Source organism: Podarcis vaucheri, assembly GCF_965113315.1.
Source record: "Podarcis vaucheri genome assembly, chromosome: 1".
In the NCBI taxonomy this organism is placed as follows: Eukaryota; Metazoa; Chordata; class Lepidosauria; order Squamata; family Lacertidae; genus Podarcis; species Podarcis vaucheri.
In genome coordinates this window covers 25,578,411-25,598,727 of record NC_138759.1, presented here as the reverse complement: position 1 = coordinate 25,598,727, position 20,317 = coordinate 25,578,411, and the positions used below count along the sequence as shown (strand labels likewise).

General features: G+C 45.0%; 1 protein-coding gene across 9 annotated transcripts in view; it reads left to right on the top strand.

Moving 5' to 3' along the window:
* Positions 1-20,317, top strand: part of SPATA7 (spermatogenesis associated 7) — a 61,473-nt gene that overhangs the window by 15,822 nt on the left and 25,334 nt on the right. For 4 of the 9 annotated variants that reach the window (XM_082233195.1, XM_082233192.1, XM_082233194.1 and 1 more), the window contains 3 exons: positions 2,217-2,312; positions 12,757-12,804; positions 16,810-16,943. In XM_082233195.1, the coding sequence (XP_082089321.1) occupies positions 2,217-2,312; positions 12,757-12,804; positions 16,810-16,943 (278 nt within the window). Of the gene's footprint in view, positions 1-2,216; positions 2,313-8,087; positions 8,349-8,422; positions 8,652-12,756; positions 12,805-16,809; positions 16,944-20,317 lie in introns of those variants that run through there. The other 5 variants (XM_082233193.1, XM_082233196.1, XM_082233200.1 and 2 more) reach the window with 3 other exon arrangements.

Genomic DNA, 20,317 nt, shown 5'->3' with positions numbered 1-20,317 from the left:
TTCAGATTTTTGTCAATGAACTCCCTTAGTTGTAACATCTCCCTGTCTGACATGGCATACAACTTGCCTACTGGGAGCTGTTCCCCAGGGAGTAAATTGATTTGACAGTCAAAGGGTCTATGCGGGGGTAGTTGGTCAGCTTCCCTTTCACTGAAAACGTCGCTGAGATCTGCGTATTGTCGTGGTACCTTCACTTTCTCCGTTACTTCAGTCCCTGCTAGGGTGGCTTGGGCCCCTGCTGAACCCTTTCCCTCTTTGCAGTGTTCTAAGCAATGTGCTGAACCAAAGGAAACCACTCTCTGATGCCAGCCCACCAGCGGATCATGTAACGCTAGCCAGCTCATCCCCAAAATAATGGGAGCACCTCCCAAGGTGGCCACATTAAACGCTATCAGTTCGGTGTGCCTTGCCACCTTCATTATCATTGGGACAGTCTGCAAGCTGACTTCTCCTCCCAACAGCTCCCTGCCATCGATCGTGGTCACCTGCAGGGGGTTGCTTAAAGGGATGGTCTGTATCTGGTGTTCAGCTGCAAACTCCTTGCTCATGAAATTGCAGGAGCTGCCTGAGTCCAACAGCGCCTTTATCTTTAGAGGGTGTCCGTTTGGCAGCTCTAGTGACACTTCTATCACTAGGGCGGGTTTCGGAGGTTCGGGCGTGGGCACTTTCACTGCTCTTTGGCCTGGCTGCTGTGCCCCGACGGTGGCAACCAGGCGTTGGCTTTTACTTGCTCCTGTATTTCTTCCTCTCTTCCCTCAACAGCTCCCACCATCCCTTGCCATTCCTTCCTCTGGGGGCAGACTCTGGCAAAGTGACCTGGCTGTTGGCAGAGATAGCATTTCCGGGCGCCTTTTCCCTCCTTCTTTCCCCCCTCACTGGGCTTTGAAACTGCGCGCGCGCACGCTGTTCCGATTTCCATCGGCTCTGCCGGTGGGAAAGTTGGCTCTGGAATGTCTGGAATGCGGAACTCCCTCCAACGTTCCCACTTCCCTTCCCACCTCTCCAAGGCTCTCGCCTCCTGGCACGCTCCTATGGTCAGCGCAGATTTGGTCAGATGGTCCATAGAATCCGCCCTGGGACCCCGGGAAAGTTCGTCTTTCACAGCCGAAGCAAGCCCTTCTTCAAATAGCATTTGAATGGGTTCCGCCGATAAGTCCCACCCCAATCTGTGAACCAGCATGGTGAACTCAGTCCAGTACTCACGGACAGATCGGCTCCCCTGTTTGCAAGCCATTAGCTGTCTGCGCACCACTCCCTGCTCAATATTGCTGGAAAACATCAGATCCATGGCGCGAAAGAACTTCCTAGTGTCCTTTAGGATGTCATTATTCGCTGCCATCAGGGGTCTAACCCAGTCTCTCGCCCCCTTTTCAAGATGCCCAATCACGAAAGCCACTCGCGATTCCTCGTCAGGGAATTCATCAAACTGCAGATTGAGGGCATATTGCATCTCTGTCCGAAAGGCATGATAGTCCTTGGGCTCCCCTCCCAAACTTCTGCACCAATCCTGGTACCTTTCTGGTGAGCTGGGTGGCTTTCCCCTTTTTGTCTGCATCCAGAGCCCTCCTCTCCTCAAGCCTCGCCCTCTGCAGCGCTAGCTGGACTTCCAACACCCGGTACCTTTCTTCCAGGCTTGGACGCGCTCCCGCTCCTGCTTCTCCGGTTCCGGCTGGGTCGCTCATGATGCCTTCTCCTGCACAAGCTGCTTACAAAGACTGTCGGAATGCTGTGAAGGGATGATGAGCTGCTTGTGCGTAAAATCGTACTCCCTCAGAGTTTGTTCAAGTCCACAAACCTCTGTCTGTGACGGAGCCCCTCAGACATGGCTCCTCTAGTCACTTGCAGATTCCGACAGTGGTTGCTTTTGGAATCGCTTCCAACATAAAAGCTCCTTAACGGAAACACGTCTTCTGGACTCGCAGCGTGACAGTTTCCGGCGAGGAGTGGGTCTCCCTATGGGAGGTCCAGAAACCTCCCCACTGTTCTCGCTGGACGTGTCCCTGAGCCCTCCCTCTTGCTCGCTTTCCCTCAGAGACCCACCTCTCCCCCTGCTGGTTCCTGCTTCAGCTGCTGGGTCTCTTCTCCACAGGTTTTCCCATTGGGCAATGACCTGTTTCCATCTATGTGTTCCTGCTTTGAACTTATATTTCTGCAATTGTTGGTGAAGGCTACTGGCACTTTCCACAATAACGGTCAAATGTACTTTACTTTTGTAGCCTTCTGCATTGACGACTCCTCCCGCAGACTAAGCAACCAGTACCTGATCAGGGATCACATGGCAGTCCATTACAATAAAATACTTTCAGCTAAAGGTAAGCATATACAAGTCATTCACCTCTCTTGAATGGAGTAATTATTTAGTAATACATTTTCACTGTTATCTGTCGCTTTGGGGAAAAAAGAAAAATCACTCACATTTAAAGCCTACCATTTTAGAATTAAAAGAAAAATGCCAACGCCTAACCTTGCCAACATTTAACTGAGTGTTTGAAATGCTAAATTTAATCAGAAGCTCTAGTGTTTGTGCATTCTGAAGAGATATTATTTTCCCACTGAAAATTACATCAAGAATATATGCACTAGACTGAATACAGCTTGTGCCAATATGTCTGTCTAAAGATTTTCTATCATTAAGGTACATCATTTGCTATTTCTTGGATCGGTAAGCAGATAGTCATTCTCCAAAGTCAGTGCTATATGCTAATTAATATTTGGCACAAACGTGAGCATTAATTAATCCTCCTTTATTTCTCATTGCATGGCATTGCCTCGACACACTTCCATTTTCACCCTCTATAAAATCACAGTATGTGGTCCAGTCAACGGAGACTATGGGGTGCTCATCTCGCTTTCAGGCCGAGGGAGCTGGTGTTCGTCCACAGACAGCTTTCCAGGTCATGTGGCCAACATGACTAAACCACTTCTGGCATAATGGAACACATGACGGAAACCAGAGTGCACAGAAATGTCGTTTACCTTCCCGCTGTAGTGGTACCTATTTATTTACTTGCACTGGTGTGCTTTCAAACTGCTAGGTTGGCAGGAGCTGGGACCGAGCAACAGGAGCTCACCCCATTGTGGGGATTTGAACCGCCGACCTTCTGATTGGCAAGCCAAAGAGACTCAGTGGTTTAGACCACAGCGCCACTAAACCCAATGGGACATACAGTACTTCATAGGAGGCATGCATACAATTGTGCTCTTATTTTAATCTTTCTCCTATTTATGGGATTGACAATTGAAACATAAGAGATTAAAAATATGTTTGTTTTTTTAATATTGAACCACATACTGTGATTTTATAGAGGGTGAAAATGGAAGTGTGTCGAGGCAATGCCATGCAATGACCATCCAGGGGTCCTTTACCTTTTTTTACCTTACTCCCAGGCACATGGGTATAGGGATGCAGCCTGCCCTAAGCCTTGTAGCAGTTTAAGATGCATAGTCAATAAACAATCTTTCTTTTAAATGATCTTTAATTTCAAATGTTGTGTGTTCAGACACACACAAAAAGGTTTTCAACTATGATCTGCATTGTTCTGTCTGCAGATACTTAGGGGGTGATACTAAAATTAACTGCTGGGCTGAATTGAGCCTTGCTGCACACAGAAGCAGGAGTGGAAAGTGGGGCAGGCAGATCGCTGTGCCAGCCTGGAGCTGATGCTGCTGTTGGGCCCAGATGGAGTCCAGTGTTGTCATGTGATGGGAGCAAGGCTGGCTTGGACCGTCCACTCTGGGCAGCTTCCCAAAAAATATTAAAATGCTATAATACATCAAACATTAAAAGCTTCCCTAAACAGGGCTGCCTTCAGATGTCTTCTAAAAGTCTGGTAGTTGTTGTTCTCTTTGACATCTGATGGGAGGGCGTTCCACAGGGAAGGCGCCACTACCGAGTGAGCCTCAAACTCTTGATGAGCTAGGGACTGTTCCCTGCATGCAAAGACAGGCTCTGGCAGATTGAGTGGACGAGAACCATAGTGGGTCCAACAGTCAAGAAGGCTGTTTCTGCACGTGCTGTAGAGGGAAGTGAGGGGCAGGTGGGGCTTATCTACCTGGGAAGGTAGCCCATCTAGGAGAAGGAAAACTCTGCTCCTAATCCTCTGCTGCCTTGCGGGAGAAGAAAAGGCTAAGGAGTAAACCCTATACAAATCCCGAATGGAGCCCTTAAGACAGTAGGATGGAGCCTTGTATGCCTCCTTCCAGCAACTCCTGCTGCCAAGCCAGTGCAATGCAATTGTATGCATGTTTACCCAGAAGAAAGAAAGGCCCCTTGTGTTCAATTACTCCTCATTACACCTGCCATCCTAGATACATTTCACCTGGAAATAAGTCCCATTGAACTAAGTGGGGCTTTCTTCTCACTAGACATATATAGACTTGCACTATGTGTTTAAGATTTCAGCCTCAGTCAGTCAAATCAAACTACCGTAAATTTCGCTCCATAACACGCGGATTTTTCCTCCTAGAAAGTAAGGGGAAATGTCTGTGCGTGTTATGGAGCGAATGCCTACAGATGGCGGGGGAATCTGCTGCAGTCGTGAGCAGTCCGTGGCTCGCTTTGAAACAGCAAAGCGGGTGTAAGCGGCTCCTGTCAGCTAGCGGAGCCGGGGAGGAGGGAGAGAAGCAGAGCGGGAGTTGGCTGCTTTAAAACAACCCCTGCTCTCTGTCCCTGCTTGCGGTTTTTTGCTGTCCGATTTTGGATTAGGCATTGTGGGGGCTGTGTGTGTGCGTGCGCTTGAGCTACCGTTCTCCTCCTGCTGCTTCCCCTTCACTCTCCCTGCGCCCCTGCGACTTTAGAATCGACACTCTGTGTGTCTCTGTGTGTGAGGGCTTCTTCTCCCCTTGCTTCCCCTTCACTCTCCCTGCGCCCCTGCGACTTTAGAATCGACACTCTGTGTGTCTCTGTGTGTGAGGGATTGTTCTCCTCCTGCTGCTTCCCCTTCACTCTCCCTGCGCCCCTGCGACTTTAGAATCGACACTCTGTGTGTCTCTGTGTGTGAGGGATCGTTCTCCTCCTGCTGCTTCCCCTTCACTCTCCCTGCGCCCCTGCGACTTTAGAATCGACACTCTGTGTGTCTCTGTGTGTGAGGGATCGTTCTCCCCTTGCTTCCCCTTCACTCTCCCTGCGCCCCTGCGACTTTAGAATCGACACTCTGTGTGTCTGTGTGTGTGAGGGCTCCTTCTCCCCTTGCTTCCCCTTCACTCTCCCTGCGCCCCTGCGACTTTAGAATCGACACTCTGTGTGTCTGTGTGTGAGAGGGATCGTTCTCCCCTTGCTTCCCCTTCACTCTCCCTGCGCCCCTGCGACTTTAGAATCGACACTCTGTGTGTCTCTGTGTGTGAGGGATCGTTCTCCTCCTGCTGCTTCCCCTTCACTCTCCCTGCGCCCCTGCGACTTTAGAATCGACACTCTGTGTGTCTCTGTGTGTGAGGGATCGTTCTCCTCCTGCTGCTTCCCCTTCACTCTCCCTGCGCCCCTGCGACTTTAGAATCGACACTCTGTGTGTCTCTGTGTGTGAGGGATCGTTCTCCCCTTGCTTCCCCTTCACTCTCCCTGCGCCCCTGCGACTTTAGAATCGACACTCTGTGTGTCTCTGTGTGTGAGGGATCGTTCTCCTTCTCTGCTTCCCATTCACTCCCCCAGCGACCCTGCGACTTCCAGCGCCCTGCGACTTTAGGGCTAGTTCTCTCTCTCTCTCTCTCTCTCTCTCTGTGTGTGTGTGTGCGCGTTGACCTCACTGCGCTTGTTGGGGGAGAGTGTTGGTCGCAATTTTTCTTGATTTGTCTCAGGTTGGTTACTATCGTGGTTTCCTTGCTGGGGAGGAGGGAGAGACGCAGAGCCTGCTTGTTCTAAAGGAGCAAAGCTGGAGAGGAGCCTCTTCTGCATTATTAGCAGCATCCTTCTCCACACCCCCCATGTGTTCTCCTTGTCCCTTGAGTGCTTTTCCTTCCCTCCCCACTTAAAACGTGGTTTCAAAGCACGGGTCCACATTGATCCTCAGGAATTTTGCACTGGGTCACCCCAAATTCACCATCAGATCACATAGCATGTCCATGGCTACAGCCTGCACCAAAACACACACACGCACCCACTGTTTCATGGGGCCGCAATGGCGCAAAAACGTGGTTACAAAGCATGGATCCACATGGATCCTCAGGATTTTTGCATTGGGCTACCCCAAACCCACCATCAGATCACATGTCTGTGGCCACAGCATGAACCACAAAAATCATACATCCACTGTTTTGTTTAGAATATTTTTTTCTTGTTTTCCTCCTCTAAAAACTACGTGCGTGTTATGGTCAGGTGCGTGTTATAGAGCGAAAAATACGGTAGTCCCCAAATCCATTTGTTTTCCACATAAATTACATATAACAACTTTTTAGTCATCTTGCAGAAAATATTCACCCTGTTATTAAATGAAATCATTTACATATATCAGTCGCTTAAAAAAAATGAACTCAATGTGACTTAGAAAAACAAATCCATACCAAACTATTGTATCCATTTTGTATTTTTAAAATGTCAACCATAATTGCAAATACTGGGTTAAAGGTAAACGGTACAAAAGACCTTAATAGATGGTTCTAAAAAATAATTTCATTAAAGGTGCAATTTATAGGGCCAGGTATTTTACAGTCTCTGAACTATGTATCCTCAATACCCTGTCAGTACCCTGACAAGTTATCCCTATTTTGCAAACTTAGAATAGAAGCTGAGAACCCAAAGCTGTCCAGGATGTTCACCCTTGGTGTGAATTTGAACCCAGTTCTCCTGCACCCAAATCTAACAAGCTGCCCCATGCCTACCAGCTTTATAAAGAAAACTGTACAGTTCAGTGAACATCATTGTGAAACAAATCAGCCAATAGTTTTGTTGAAGTGCACCTCCTCCAATTGCATGCTTCATTGCACAAAATTAATTCCCAGCTCCTGAGCTCATAAGCATAGTCTGCCCAGGGTGTAAACTGGTACTATCAGTTTCATGTCACATTTTTAAAAAAATAAATCCTTAACTTTCTAGCCGTTGTGATCTAGGTGTATCATCAGATATTCAGAAAATAAGAAAAATAAACCACTACTAGGGATGTAAGAAGGGCAGCGCTGCTTGTTTTCCTGCATCGGGTGCAGCTGTTCTTGGGGAAGCAGTCAAGGCACAATGGCAGGGGGCAGGGGAACAGTAACTAACCACAGCTGTTTGTCCTGAAAAGAGAGCAGGAGAGGGCCAAAAGATATGGGTGTTTTCTGACTGACCAGGATCATGCCACTTTTGACATGCCCTGAGTCCCTTCCGGCAAAACCTATTGCCCCAAGGAATGCCAGCTGACAGATACGCACCTTCCACTTGCCAGATTAGAGGCAAGACAGATGTGGATATCTGTGCAAACAGAAGTTGGTTGAGATGCTGGCTCTCACTCGCGTCTCAAAGTGACCCTCTCCAAGGGAAACAGCTGCTGCTGCTGAGGAGTCCAAAAGGTGCAGAAGGTAGCATACATTATGAATGTGCAGATTAGACGCACTAAATTAACATATCTCATTTGTGCCCTGTGCAGCAGGTCATTTATCTCTGTAATTGTGCCTGGAGGGGGAGGGGAGTTCTCTTGTTTAGGTAATTCATATTTCTAAGGCACTACTTTGGGCAGCAATTGATGGAGAGGATGAGAAGACAGTTGGCCGGTGGAGGGGAGAGGAGTGGAGGGAGAGAAAGAGGGAGGAGGAAAGAAGAATGGGAATGGAGCCTAATAGTCACAGTGCAGTCCAATAGTAGGAGACTATCTCCTGGATTTGCTGCAAAAATATCATTATAGCCCTCCCTCCGACCCCCTGGGCTTGGTCTGTGTTTCCCTTCCCTTGGTTCTTCCTGTGCTCATAAAACTCAAGCTTTCTTGGATGCCATGCTATTTGCTTTTTTAGATACTGCATTTCTGTCATGGCGCCCAAAGTGGCATATAGTTTATGATGAAAGGGTATAAGAAGGAAAAATCAGGGGGGAAGAGGAAAAGAAGCAAGCTCAAAGCACCAACCTTTTCATGGGAAGACGTAACGGAATAGCATGAGACAGTTCTGGGGAGGGAGAAGCCCAGTGGCAGTTGGCCCTAGCCAGACTGATGGAGGAGGGCTTGTTCGTCTCTTCTGCTGCTGATGGAGACATCTCTGACAGAGGAGTGAGCCAAATGGTGACTGATCCCTTCACTTGAGCCCACAGAATGGGGCTTGCTAAGCTTATTTCTCCCTCTGGAGCAACCAAGAGGAACGTCGGCGGATGGAGCCAGTTCTGGCAGGGAAAGAACCAATTGGCAGTTGTCCCGGCTGTTGTTGACAACTGTTTCAGCCTCTCATGCATCCAGGTGACTGGGAAGCTTTGTCCCCAGCCCTAGATATTCAGGGAACGACTGGAGTTTCACAGTAGTGAAGACTCAGCACTCTGCACATGGTCAGATATAATGTTGGTTATTATTGCTACTTCTCCAAATCTGAGGCCTCTGGAAAGACTTGGCTTGAATTAAACCCAGAGTGCCTTGATTTATCATTCCAACCAGCCTGTCGCCGTTGGAGATGACAGCTGACAGCTCAATACAGTGCACGTGTTTCTATCATGAATAGTCTTCCCCCATCTTCCAGTCTTCCCAGTGTGCTGGACAGTCATGCAGGTAAAGTCACTGCTATAAAATACAACCACAGTAAGTGGAAGAGTCTTGCCCCCTTCCCCTCACAAGCTAACTCAGGGGATAGAATTGCTGTTGGCAGCTTCTCTGGCTTGCCAATCCGACTTGAGGCCTTTTGCTTAAGACAGGAGGAGAGCGCTTCTTTGTTAAATGAACAGTATGGTAGAACCTGTGCATTTTCTTGCTTGAGTTTTCCTCTCTGTAACTGTGAGGGTTGAACTTCACTGGTGTTGTTTTGTCTTAATGGAAGCTTAGAATATGCAGCGGAATATGTACTAGTTGGAGTGCTTGATGAAAATCTTGAAGTCCAGATAATTCCCCAAATTCAAGATGGACTGCCAAACAGAGGACCAAGCGCTGTCCTCTTGAAAATGTAGGAGGTAGCAGAGTGAAAAGAGGACTGCCCTGTATCAAGGGGGTGGGGAGAGGACGAGTGCCCACCCTACAGCAAAGCTTAAGGAAACCACAGCTCCTTGGTTCTCATCCAGAGGCAGTGCCTTAGCATTGCACCAGGTGCCTGCCTCCTTCCCTTTTCAGAGCCACCCACGGTGCAGTCTTACGTTTGCATAATTTTACCACATTAACCATGTGGTTAGCCAGAATCCGCAAACCTGCATCTCACCCTGGTTACCATGGCTACAGATGGTGTGGATGCAATGCAGCGCTATAGATAGCTTTGTAACAGGGAAGGGGCATTTGTGGGCAGAAGAGAGGAAGGAAAGAAGAGGAGTTAGACTACAGCGTGCCTCCAGTTTCCTGACACACCCACCCAGTGCACACTGGACCTGTGACTCCCAGCCACCCCACAGATCCCTTTGCTTCCTACCAGCACCCCTGTACCCAACAGAATTCTACTTTTGCCTCACAGAAGGAGGTGAGGAGGGAAATTAACTTCCAATCAAACAAGTGCAGTCTACTGTGCATGTACACACACATGTACTTACAATAGCAGCCTGTGTAGTGGAATGGTGTCAATGCTGGCGGAACCGCAGCTGACCTGGATGTGAGGTTAGCTCACATCAGTGGCAAGGTTGGGGCTGTGTGGGCGCACCAGGGAGAACATTGGGTTGGCTTCGTCCATGTGCCCTTGCTGCCCTGAACTGGCAATGCTGCCTTGCCCAATCCCATGTGACTCCGTGGCACTGTCAGGAAAAAGCAGCAATGCAAAAGCCAGCTGCAGGTGGCTCATCACTCAGACCACTTTTGGTTTTTTACTTAGTGCATTTGTATCCCATCCTTTCCCCATCATGATTCTCTCAGAGGCTGGTAGGCTTCCTTTCGCTAGGGGGCCAGGACTCAGAGTCAGCCATAAAACACCTGGTGTCAGTGAAATTAACTCTTTTTTTCAAAGAGACCAAAACAGTGCAGGCCTAGTGATCACAACAACTCTTCCCAGTCAGTCTTGCCCCAGTTAGGCAGTTGCAAGGACTTCTCACCGCTCTCTAAGACTCCTCCCCCAGGTCCTTCCCCAACAACCTGAGACTCCTTCATCTTGTCTCTCTCTGCTCTGCCCTTTTCATTCCATGCTCTGGGAAAGCAGGAAGGAGCTTGTTCACAGCAGGAGAGAGAGACTCCCTGTCTTCTCAAACAAACCTGCCCCACTCCTCTCCAGCCTCCGCTTCTGCCTCTGATTCTGGACTGCCCTCTGCCTCTTCCTGCTCACCACTGTTACCTCTTCAGCTTCTGACACCTCCTCCTCCCAGTCTCCTCCCTCTTCATCCTCGGACCACTCCTCACCATTCCACCACCAGTCCCCTGGCCCTGAGCCTTCTTCCCTTGGAGGTTCACTAGGTGGAGCCTCCCACTTCTCTGTGTCCAGCCAATCCACTGTGAAAAGCCAAGTTACAGGGAACAAGGCAGAGGGCCTTCTCGGTAGTGGCGCCCTCCCTGTGGAATGCCCTCCCACCAGATGTCAAAGAGAACAACTACCAGACTTTTAGAAGACATCTGAAGGCAGCCCTGTTTAGGGAAGCTTTTAATGTTTGATGTATTACAGTATTTTAATATTTTTTTGGAAGCCACCCAGAGTGGCTGGCTTTATATAATAATTATATAATAATATAATATTATATAATAATATTATATAATATTATATATTATATAATAATAATTATATTATTATTATTATTATTTAATTATTATTTAATTATTATTATTATATCCACGAGATCGAGACATCTAAGCAGAGACCAGGCAGCCATCTCTCAGGGATGCTGTAGTTGCGCCTCTGCACTGAAAAAGGGTGGGGGAGTTGGTCTGGATGACCTCTGAGGTTCCTTCCAGCTCTAGAATTCCATGACTGCAACTCAAGGTGGCATAGAGTTCTCAAGTGCAATGGTGCAACGGCATTCTCTCTCCCTGGCGCCGCTGTGCTTGCCCTGTTTCCCTTTCCCTTAGGTGAAATCCCCAATGGAGAATGAATTATGAGCGGCGGTGGATTTTTCTTTTGGGAAAACAGGTTGCAAACAAACTTTATTATAACAGATGTAAACAATGAGTTTTATTCCTTCTTCTTCCACAGCAATGTAACAAACAGTGCTGGTGCTTTTTATTAAAATGTATACTGTTTCAAGTTATAGGCTGTATGCTGTTTAAGCTTATGGTTACTTTCTTTTACACATCTTTCATAGATCAGATTTCTCCACTCACACTTCAGGAATTTAGGATTTTAACTGGACCGTTTCCCTTACAGACCCCCAAATCCTCCTTGGTCTCAAAATCACTACTGCCCTTTCCTGTCAGAGTATTCCCTCAGAGGACCCCTTTTCCTGTAAACACCATGTGGGACTGTGTCTTTTCTATTTTAACTGTGTTCTGCGATTCAGAACCTTAGAGCATATACTGAGAGTTCTCAGCTCTACCACCTGTCAAAACAAAATCTCCTGGCAGAATCCAAAACCCCATGAATCTCTCACACTGCCTCTCACTCCACTCCAACTGCCTCCCTTGGAACTCTGGCCAATCAGAAGCTGTTGCTGGTTAACTATTTGCTGGGGGGGGCACTCAGGTGACTCAACCTTCTCAGTAAACAAACTTTTCCATCACGTGGTCTTCCATCCAGGCACTGCTAAGCCTCAGCAAGGGCCAAGAAGGGCCATAGCATCTGTTTTAGAGCATCTGCTTTGCTTGCAAAAGATCCCAGTCCCCATCACCTTCAGGTAGGGCTGGGACAGACCCCTGTTTGAAACACTGGCTAGCCCCTACCAGTCAGTGCAGACAATTCAGAGCCAAATGGGTCAGTGGTCTTACACTAAGACCACTTCCTGCAATTCAGTGCCCAGTCAGGCCATGCCTTGGTCTTGAAATCAGTGGGCTAAAGCACTTCAGCTCTTTACTTGATTATGGCTATAAAAACTCCTAATTGGGAGTGCAAATTTTAAACACTGCTTTGGGTGCCCAAAACATTTAATTATACTGTGATCCCTACTTTAGCATCTTGCTTGATAAATAGACTGTAAAAGTACCTATTTTTTCAGATGGGGCTGATTCGTAGGATTAACAGTATCGGAAACTAGATGCTCTGTTTGTATCTGAGTGCGGCCTTGAATAAATATACCATTAGAATATGCTGATGTGGTCATTCAGATGTTGTTGGTTTTCCATGCACCACTGACCACATTCTCTGCATTTGCTTCATGGGCACAGATACTCAGGTTCCATACCCATTAAAGCCTTGGACAGGAACAAACATTCTTTATTAAGTAATACTGTGTCAGGGAACAGTACGTATCCACAGCTACAGTTACAGGCCTTACCGTTCTTCAATAAGAGTTCATAAATGTTGAAGTACAGCACGGAATCCTCATTATGATGCCCGTCTTCTGCAAAAGCCGGTCACAAGCTTTCTATTTCACTCTTTAACACAGCTAACTGGATTCATTAAAACCAAAAAGCTGGTTAAATGAGTGAAAACATTTAAAATGTAGACTGGCCATTATGTTTCATCCATAGAAGTTTTTTTTGCATTTTTAGTAGCTTTGGCGAAAATACATCCCACCAATAAGCTGACGTTAAGCAAAGTCTGTTTATTGCAAATCTTCAAAGAGAATGTTGATTCACTCACTTTAATGGTGTGTTGTTTGTTTTTCAGCTGCTGTAGACTGCTCAGTACCAAAAAGCAGGTTAAACAGCATAAAACGTACGTATTTCCGAGGCATTCGTCTTCTAAAAACTTTACTGAAAGCATACTATGGTATTTTCTTTTTTTAAAATACATTGTCCTTTCATAGATGACCCTCGGGGTCCCTTCCAACTCTATGGTTCTGTTAGTCATCTCCATTAATTTCAATGGGTCTGCTCTGAGTAGGACTAACATTGAAAATATCCCATCAATCCTTTCAGGTTGCTGCCTAATTTTGCTTTGGGGGGGGGGATTCTCCACAGATCTCAAATAAGGTCGGACTCTGAGGGTGAGCTAATCCCACTCGGATGACTTCACTGCTGTTAAAACACTCCATAATAACATAGAAGAGAGTAAGAATATTTTACTCTTTCTCTTTAATACCTGCCTGCCAGGCTGTGGTGGAAAACCTGTCATCTTTCTTCAGAGCCTTCCTGCTTTGCTTGCTTATTCATTCAATCATTCATTCATTCATTCATTCATTGGACTTATAGCCAATATGTGACAGAAAATGTCATCTCAGGTGTTGGCTGATCTGAAATTACCATTTTTAGACCAGCTGTCTGCGTGTCTCCAGCATTTCCTGTGCGAACACAATAAAGGAATATACTTTTACAGTTGAAGCATATGCAACTTTTGGAGTAATGATTTGAAAAATTATGAGCTTGCCGGGCACCAAACTGTATCACTCAAAGGTGGGGGGAGGGGAACCCATCTGCTTGTCAAATTAAAAAATATATCCCTCCTGTAATTCCATTGTATCTGCTCTCAAGCTACAGACTCATTATTTTTCTAGCTATTTCTGTGCATTCATTAGGTGATGTATGCATGCATCGTCTTGCAGTGCTACGTGGCAGTTGGAGCCATCTTCTTATCCATGGGCAGAACATAGAATTTACTGAGCCAAACCATTGGTCTGTCCAGTTCAGTATTGTTTACAGGGTCTGGCAGCAGCTCCACAGCAATGTCCTGGCTGTACCTGAAGATGCCAGGGATTGAACCAGAGGCTGGTGCTCTCTGACTGTTGGCCAGTGTCATCATTTGCTGGTTTCCTGAAAAGAAAACAGTATATCTTTGGAACATACGTTTGGTTCTGCTTGAAAATTGCGTAGGGAATTAGCGGAAATGATTGGCAAGATCCGAGACCAGGGTGAAGAGTCGGTGGAAGAAGATTGGAAAAAGTTTAAAGACTATTTATAGAAATATTGTAAAATTAAGGATTGTTAGAAAAATGTTGGAATGAAATTACATGGCTTTAGTAGAAATGTCATAAGGAATTAAGTATAAATAGATTAATAGAAAATTAAAGGAAAAGTATGGCAAGAATGTGTGAGGATAATTATAGAACAGAAAACAGAGTAAGATGGAAAGGAATTTCTGAAACAAATAATAGAAGTAGAATACAAAAAGGGAGGTGTGAAGAAGTCGATGGAAATAAGTGAATGAAATATAAGATATTGAAAATGTTTGAGGTGTTTTTAAATTGTTTTTGTTTGTTTTTGCTTGATTTGTTATTTGTATTGTTGTTTCTTTGTTTTTTGTTTTTTTCTGTGTTTGTAGTGCTGTGTTGGAAATTTTGAAAAAGTAATAAATATCATTTTTTTAAAAAATTGCGTATCAAAATTGTACCTGGAATTCTTAAATAGCAGCACTGAGTGCTTTGCTTTAATACTTTAAATAAACCCCACCTGTGAAATCAATAATACCTTTCCTTCTTTATACTCCCATCTTACATCTTTTGGGGTAGGAAAGCTTTCAACAGGAAAGCTTCCTGCACAAAGGAATTTGTAGCATTGCACAACTGTTCATTGTTAGAAGTTCTGCCTTGGAGAACGTGTGGTGGTTTATGCTCATTGTCCTTAAAAGGGGGTTAGGTAAATTCATGATGGAAAAGGCTATCAGCATCTGTTAGTCATGTGGTTATCTGTAACCGTGAGGATCAGAGGTAGGTAGCATGCCTCTGAATGCTGGTTGCTGGGGACATGAGTGGGAGTGGACAGTTGTGGGCTTCCTTGCATCATCTGGTTGGCCACTGTGCAAGCAAGAGGTCAGTGGCGTAGCATGGGTTGTCAGCACCCGGGGCAAGGCAAGTAATTTGCACCCTCTAACCCGTGGATTTGCGCCCCCTAACCTATGGATTTGCGCCCCCTAACCCTAACCCCCAGATGTTGTGCCCGGTGTGGCCGGCCCCCCCTGCACCCCCCACACTACGCCACTGCAAGAGGTAGGCCTTTGGTTTGATCCAGTAAGACTTCTCTGCTGTTTTAATGGGTTTGAAGAAATTGGCTTGGTTTTGTTTGTATTTGATAAGCTTTATGTTGTAAGAAAATGCCAAGCTGACATAAATACATTTTATCCACCGGCTCCAAGGTTTCACCTCTTACTTTCCTCTTTGATCATTTGTGGATGAAAACTTCTAAAATGTTCCTTTCTAACCAGGCCTTTGGTTGATTTGATTGACAGCCCTTTTAAAATCCAGGAGGGGGAGGGGTTGGAGGAGAGGGTTATTGGGTTGTTGTTTTTATTTTGATTATATCTTTTGTGGTTTTATACTTTGATTTTGTCCTGTGAACTGCCCTGAGACCTCCAGGTATAGGGTGGTATATAAATTCTAATAACAACACAACAGCAACAATAACAACAACAACTACTACTACTACACATGTGCAATCCAAAGCACACTTGAATTACCGTACATTCATTTTAAATATAAAACGTATTGACCCAAACCCAGGGGAAACTTGCAGTGTTTCAATTTACATAGAGATCACTATGACAAACTTCTTGTAACTCATTTGAATCCTACCAAGTTCAATGGAACATTCAGGTTGCTAACTTTCTTTGGATTTGAGCCAAAGTTTTAGCTATAACAAATTGATGTGTGTAATTCTGCAGTCACTCACTGCGTTTTCTTCCATATGTAGTCATATAAAAGATAGTGTGTCTGATTGTATGAGCAGCCAGAAGAAATGAAGCCAGAAGGGTTCCTAGCATTTTAATTAACAGATATCTATTGTGTCATCCATAAAGATGATTCACAGATCACTTCACAGAAGTATGGCCTCATTGACTTTGTATACTTTGTGCCACACTGAATTACTCACTTCCACAGAATGTTTCAGAGCCTGTGTTTATTTTAAAGGAATAACTACTCATTTTTCAGAAACCACAAGTTGTCCACCTAGTTGCCCTTTATCTGAAAGTTGAAATAACTGTTAACAATTTAGAGGAAAAATGAAGTCCAGGCTTCTTGGATTACATTTGACTCAAATTGATTATGAGAGCGAAATATAACTTTAGCTGCCAACCTGTGTGTTTAATATGTTCTTAATGAAGCCCTACTGATACTTATTCATTTAGTTTGATTCCTTGCCCAACCTTTGCCATTAGCTGCCAGTTTGGGTTACAACAACATGAATAATCCAATTTAAAAGCAAACAAAACCACCAGCTGAAAACTGTCGTACATTAATTAATAATTTCCAGGTAGGTTGTTTTGTTAAAAGTTCATCTGTCAAAAGGCCAGAGGGGCATCTTCAGCATATTTATGACACATACGTGACATTGCTAAGTAAATATTATTTGTCTCATTTCTGTTAACCACAACAAAATAAGAGTTCATCTTAGTACTGTTGAAGTACAAATGAAATTCCAATTGACTTTAAGGAAGCAACTGTTTTATTTGTTTATTTGTATTTGATTATTCCAGTTCTGGGGAACCTTTCACCCTCCAGATTGTTGCTGGCCTTCAACTGCCATCAATTTCAGCAATCATGGCCAGGGATGAGGAGAATTGTAGTTGTTACACATAACTATTTGTGTAGTAGTAGACCCAGATGGGTGATGATAACACTTATGTGATACATAATTAAACTGAGCAGCATACATTTCTGGACTATATCTCAAAACTTTCAATTTCCTCAGTCTATCACAACACATAATAGCTCAGTAATTTAATTACTAAAAGGAGCCTTAATATGAATCCCTCTGTTTTTAACTCTGGTTCATTTTTCCATACCTTAAGTTTCAGACCAGCAGCGAAGAGAGAAACTCAAGAAAGAAGTCGAAAAATGTGAAAAGGAGATGATTTCATCTAAAAATGGGTCCCGATCTAGTTCCAGGGAGAGTAGAAGACCACTGTCAGCCACCTATAGAAAAGTAGGTGTAATGATTTTTATTTTTTAGTTAGCCTTTGATTCCACTCCTGTCAGAGAAGGATTCATTCTAATTGCTTTCATTGCCGTGTTGAATAATAGCACATCAAATTACTAGTTCTCGTAAACTTTTGGTTTCATAGCTACACTTGTTGACTAGCACTGGGTAGAATTATGCTAGCCAGGAGAGGAATCTTTTTGTAAGACAAACACTTGGAAGAATAATGTTGTTTTCATAGCAATGAGAGCAGGAGAAACAATTGACGGGATTCATTTTCGGTTTAAAATATGCACCGGGGTGTATTTTGCATCCAGCTGCTGCATAATGCTGGCCATTAGCTGGTTGGTTCTTGCATGACTATTTGGTTTCTGACAATGTGAGTGATGACATTATTAGGTTTCTGGAAAATAATTGTGCTTTAGAATATTGTTGGTGCTGGAGATGCAATATGCACAGTAGTTACTTCTGTTTTCCGTTTTGAAGAAGAAGAGAGGAATGTCAGATAAAATATGTGAGCTTTCATCTTTTAGTCACTGTTATTTTCTCACATCAAGGATGTTGTTATGTCTTTCTTAGCCCATGGATGAAGATACTTCTATAACCTTGAGATGCTCTGCAGCACTTGCTAGCAAACTACTGCTTTGACCGTGTTTATGTGGGGTTTGCAATAATGCAGGTGTCTTACAAGACATATGTGAGACTTTAAAAATAAGTGCTCTTTCTACCAGTGAGATAGGAAGAAGTAGAATATGACATTTTAAATGCATTTATTTAGAATACTTCAGTCTCAGTTTATAGCCCCGAGAAGCTCCCGAAATAGCTTGTGAACGATGCTCAAAATAAAATTGCAATCAAGTCCACTACAGGAACTGAAATTGCATGATGTCCGTATAGAACTAGGTTTATCCAGGCAATGTTTCCTGCCCACTTTGTTCTTCTCTGCTTTCGTGCGAGGCAGAAGCTCTCCCACCGAAATGCTCTGGGGTAAGGGAGTGGGGCTGAGCAGCTGGGAGTCAGCCATAATTCAGACAGGCCTACTTTTGCTTGCACACACACTGCTTTTAGGCAAGTACGCATTGTGTGGGTTACTGGGCTGCCTCTGAGTACCACTGAAATTGACATTCCTGCATATTCAACACTCCTCATTGTTTCCCTTTAACATGCAGAATAACAGGCCTCATTCCGTGACATCAACATGCTGTGCGTTTCTTCACTTTCCTCATGTGGAAGAGCTTTGTGATGGTGCACTTAGGGCCCTCATGCATGTCAAACATGCAGGAAGAGGAGGAGTGTTGTCGGCGGACACAATCTCACTCCTTCCTTAACACATGACCACCCCTAGTGCCATTTCATTGTGATACAGTGGTAACTGACCCAGGACTTTGTGTTGATGAAACCATGTGGGTCAATATTCATCAACACTGATAACAACTGATAAAGCCTTAAACGGTTCAGGACCGCAATGCCTCTCAAGGATTGCCTCTTTCCATATGAACCTACATGGACCCTGAGATCATCTTCTGAGGCCTTTCTTCATGTGCTGTCTCCTCAAGAGGTCCAGAGGGTGGCAACACAACAACAGGCCTTCTCTGCAGTGGCTCCCTGTCTGTGGAATGCTTTCCCCAGGGAAGTTTGCCTGGTGCCTTCATTATACACCTTTAGGCGCCAGCCAAAAACATTCCTTTTTAACCAGGCCTTTGCCTGACCTAATCTACATCCTATACCATTTTTAAAATGTGTTTTTTGGGTGGGGGGGCTATTGGGTTGTTGTTTTAATTTTTATTATATATTTTGTGGTTTTATATCTTGATTTAACGACCTTGACAGATTATAGAACTGGGCAAAAACAAACGATGAATTTTAACAGGGAGAAATGTAAAGTATTGCACTTGGGCAAAAAAAATGAAAGGCAGTTCAAGAAGGACACTGACAAACTGGAACGTGTCCAAAGGAGGGCAACCAAAATGGTCAAAGGCCTGGAAACGATGCCTTATGAGGAACGGCTAAGGGAGCTGGGCATGTTTAGCCTGGAGAAGAGGAGGTTAAGGGGTGATATGATAGCCATGTTCAAATATATAAAAGGATGTCACATAGAGGAGGGAGAAAGGTTGTTTTCTGCTGCTCCAGAGAAGCGGACACAGAGCAATGGATCCAAACTACAAGAAAGAAGATTCCACCTAAACATTAGGAAGAACTTCCTGACAGTAAGAGCTGTTCGACAGTGGAATTTGCTGCCAAGGAGTGTGGTGTAGTCTCCTACTTTGGAGGTCTTTAAGCAGAGGCTTGACAACCATATGTCAGGAGTGCTCTGATGGTGTTTCCTGCTTGGCAGGGGGTTGGACTCGATGGCCCTTGTAGTCTCTTCCAACTCTGTGATTCTATGATTCTATGATTTTAATCTGTGAACCGCCCTGAGACCCCCATGTATAGCGCAGTACATAAATTCAATAAATAATAATAAAATAATAATAAACAAACTCTTGCCAAATACAGCATATTTGCAACTGGAAAAGTGGGGATGGTGGCACCTTCCACCCTGAAGCACCTTTGGCTGCCCTAGATGCAGCTGTTTTATTCATTCATTTATGTAGTGCTTAGATGCCAAAACGGCTTATTCTGTGCCCCTGCAGTATCATCTGTCTAAAAAGGGTAAGCCTAGAACCTCCTCTTTTTCATGCCGTGCAGTTAGTGTTTTGGAAGAGGGAGTTGGGTTGAGAAACGAGATCCTCCACTTGTACCACAGGTCCTAAGGGGTGGGTTGGGGGCCCAAGTTGTGGGTTTGTTGCAATGAGCCCCAGATCTGGGCAGACTGCAAAGCACAGTGCTGGTGAGATCCCAGCCATTCTCCATCTTACTGCCTAGAGTCATCTATGCATATAAATTGGCAATATTTTTGTAATAGGTCTACAAACCGATGGATCCCCTGTTCATCTGTTTTACTTCTGTGTAGACATTGTTTGGAGGAGGAGTTTGGATTTGATATCCCGCTTTATCACTATGGAGTCTCAAAGTGGCTAACAATCTCCTTTTCCTTTCCTCCCCCACAACAAACACTCTGTGAGGTGAGTGAGGCTGAGAGACTTCAGAGAAGTGTGACTAGCCCAAGGTCACCCAGCAGCTGCATGTGGAGGAGCGGGGAATCGAACCCGGTTCACTAGATTATGGGTCCACTGCTCTTAACCACTACACCGCACTGGCTCTTAACCACTACACCACACTGGCACCACACAGGATCAAGCTGCAAATCTAAGATATCTGTAGAAGCAAAAGTGTAGGGAGTGGTTTATGCAATTCTTACTTATAGCAGGCACCCAGTGTGTGTCAAGCAGAGCAACCTGTCTGTGTTACATTCCATCGACAAGCAGGGTGTGTGGAGA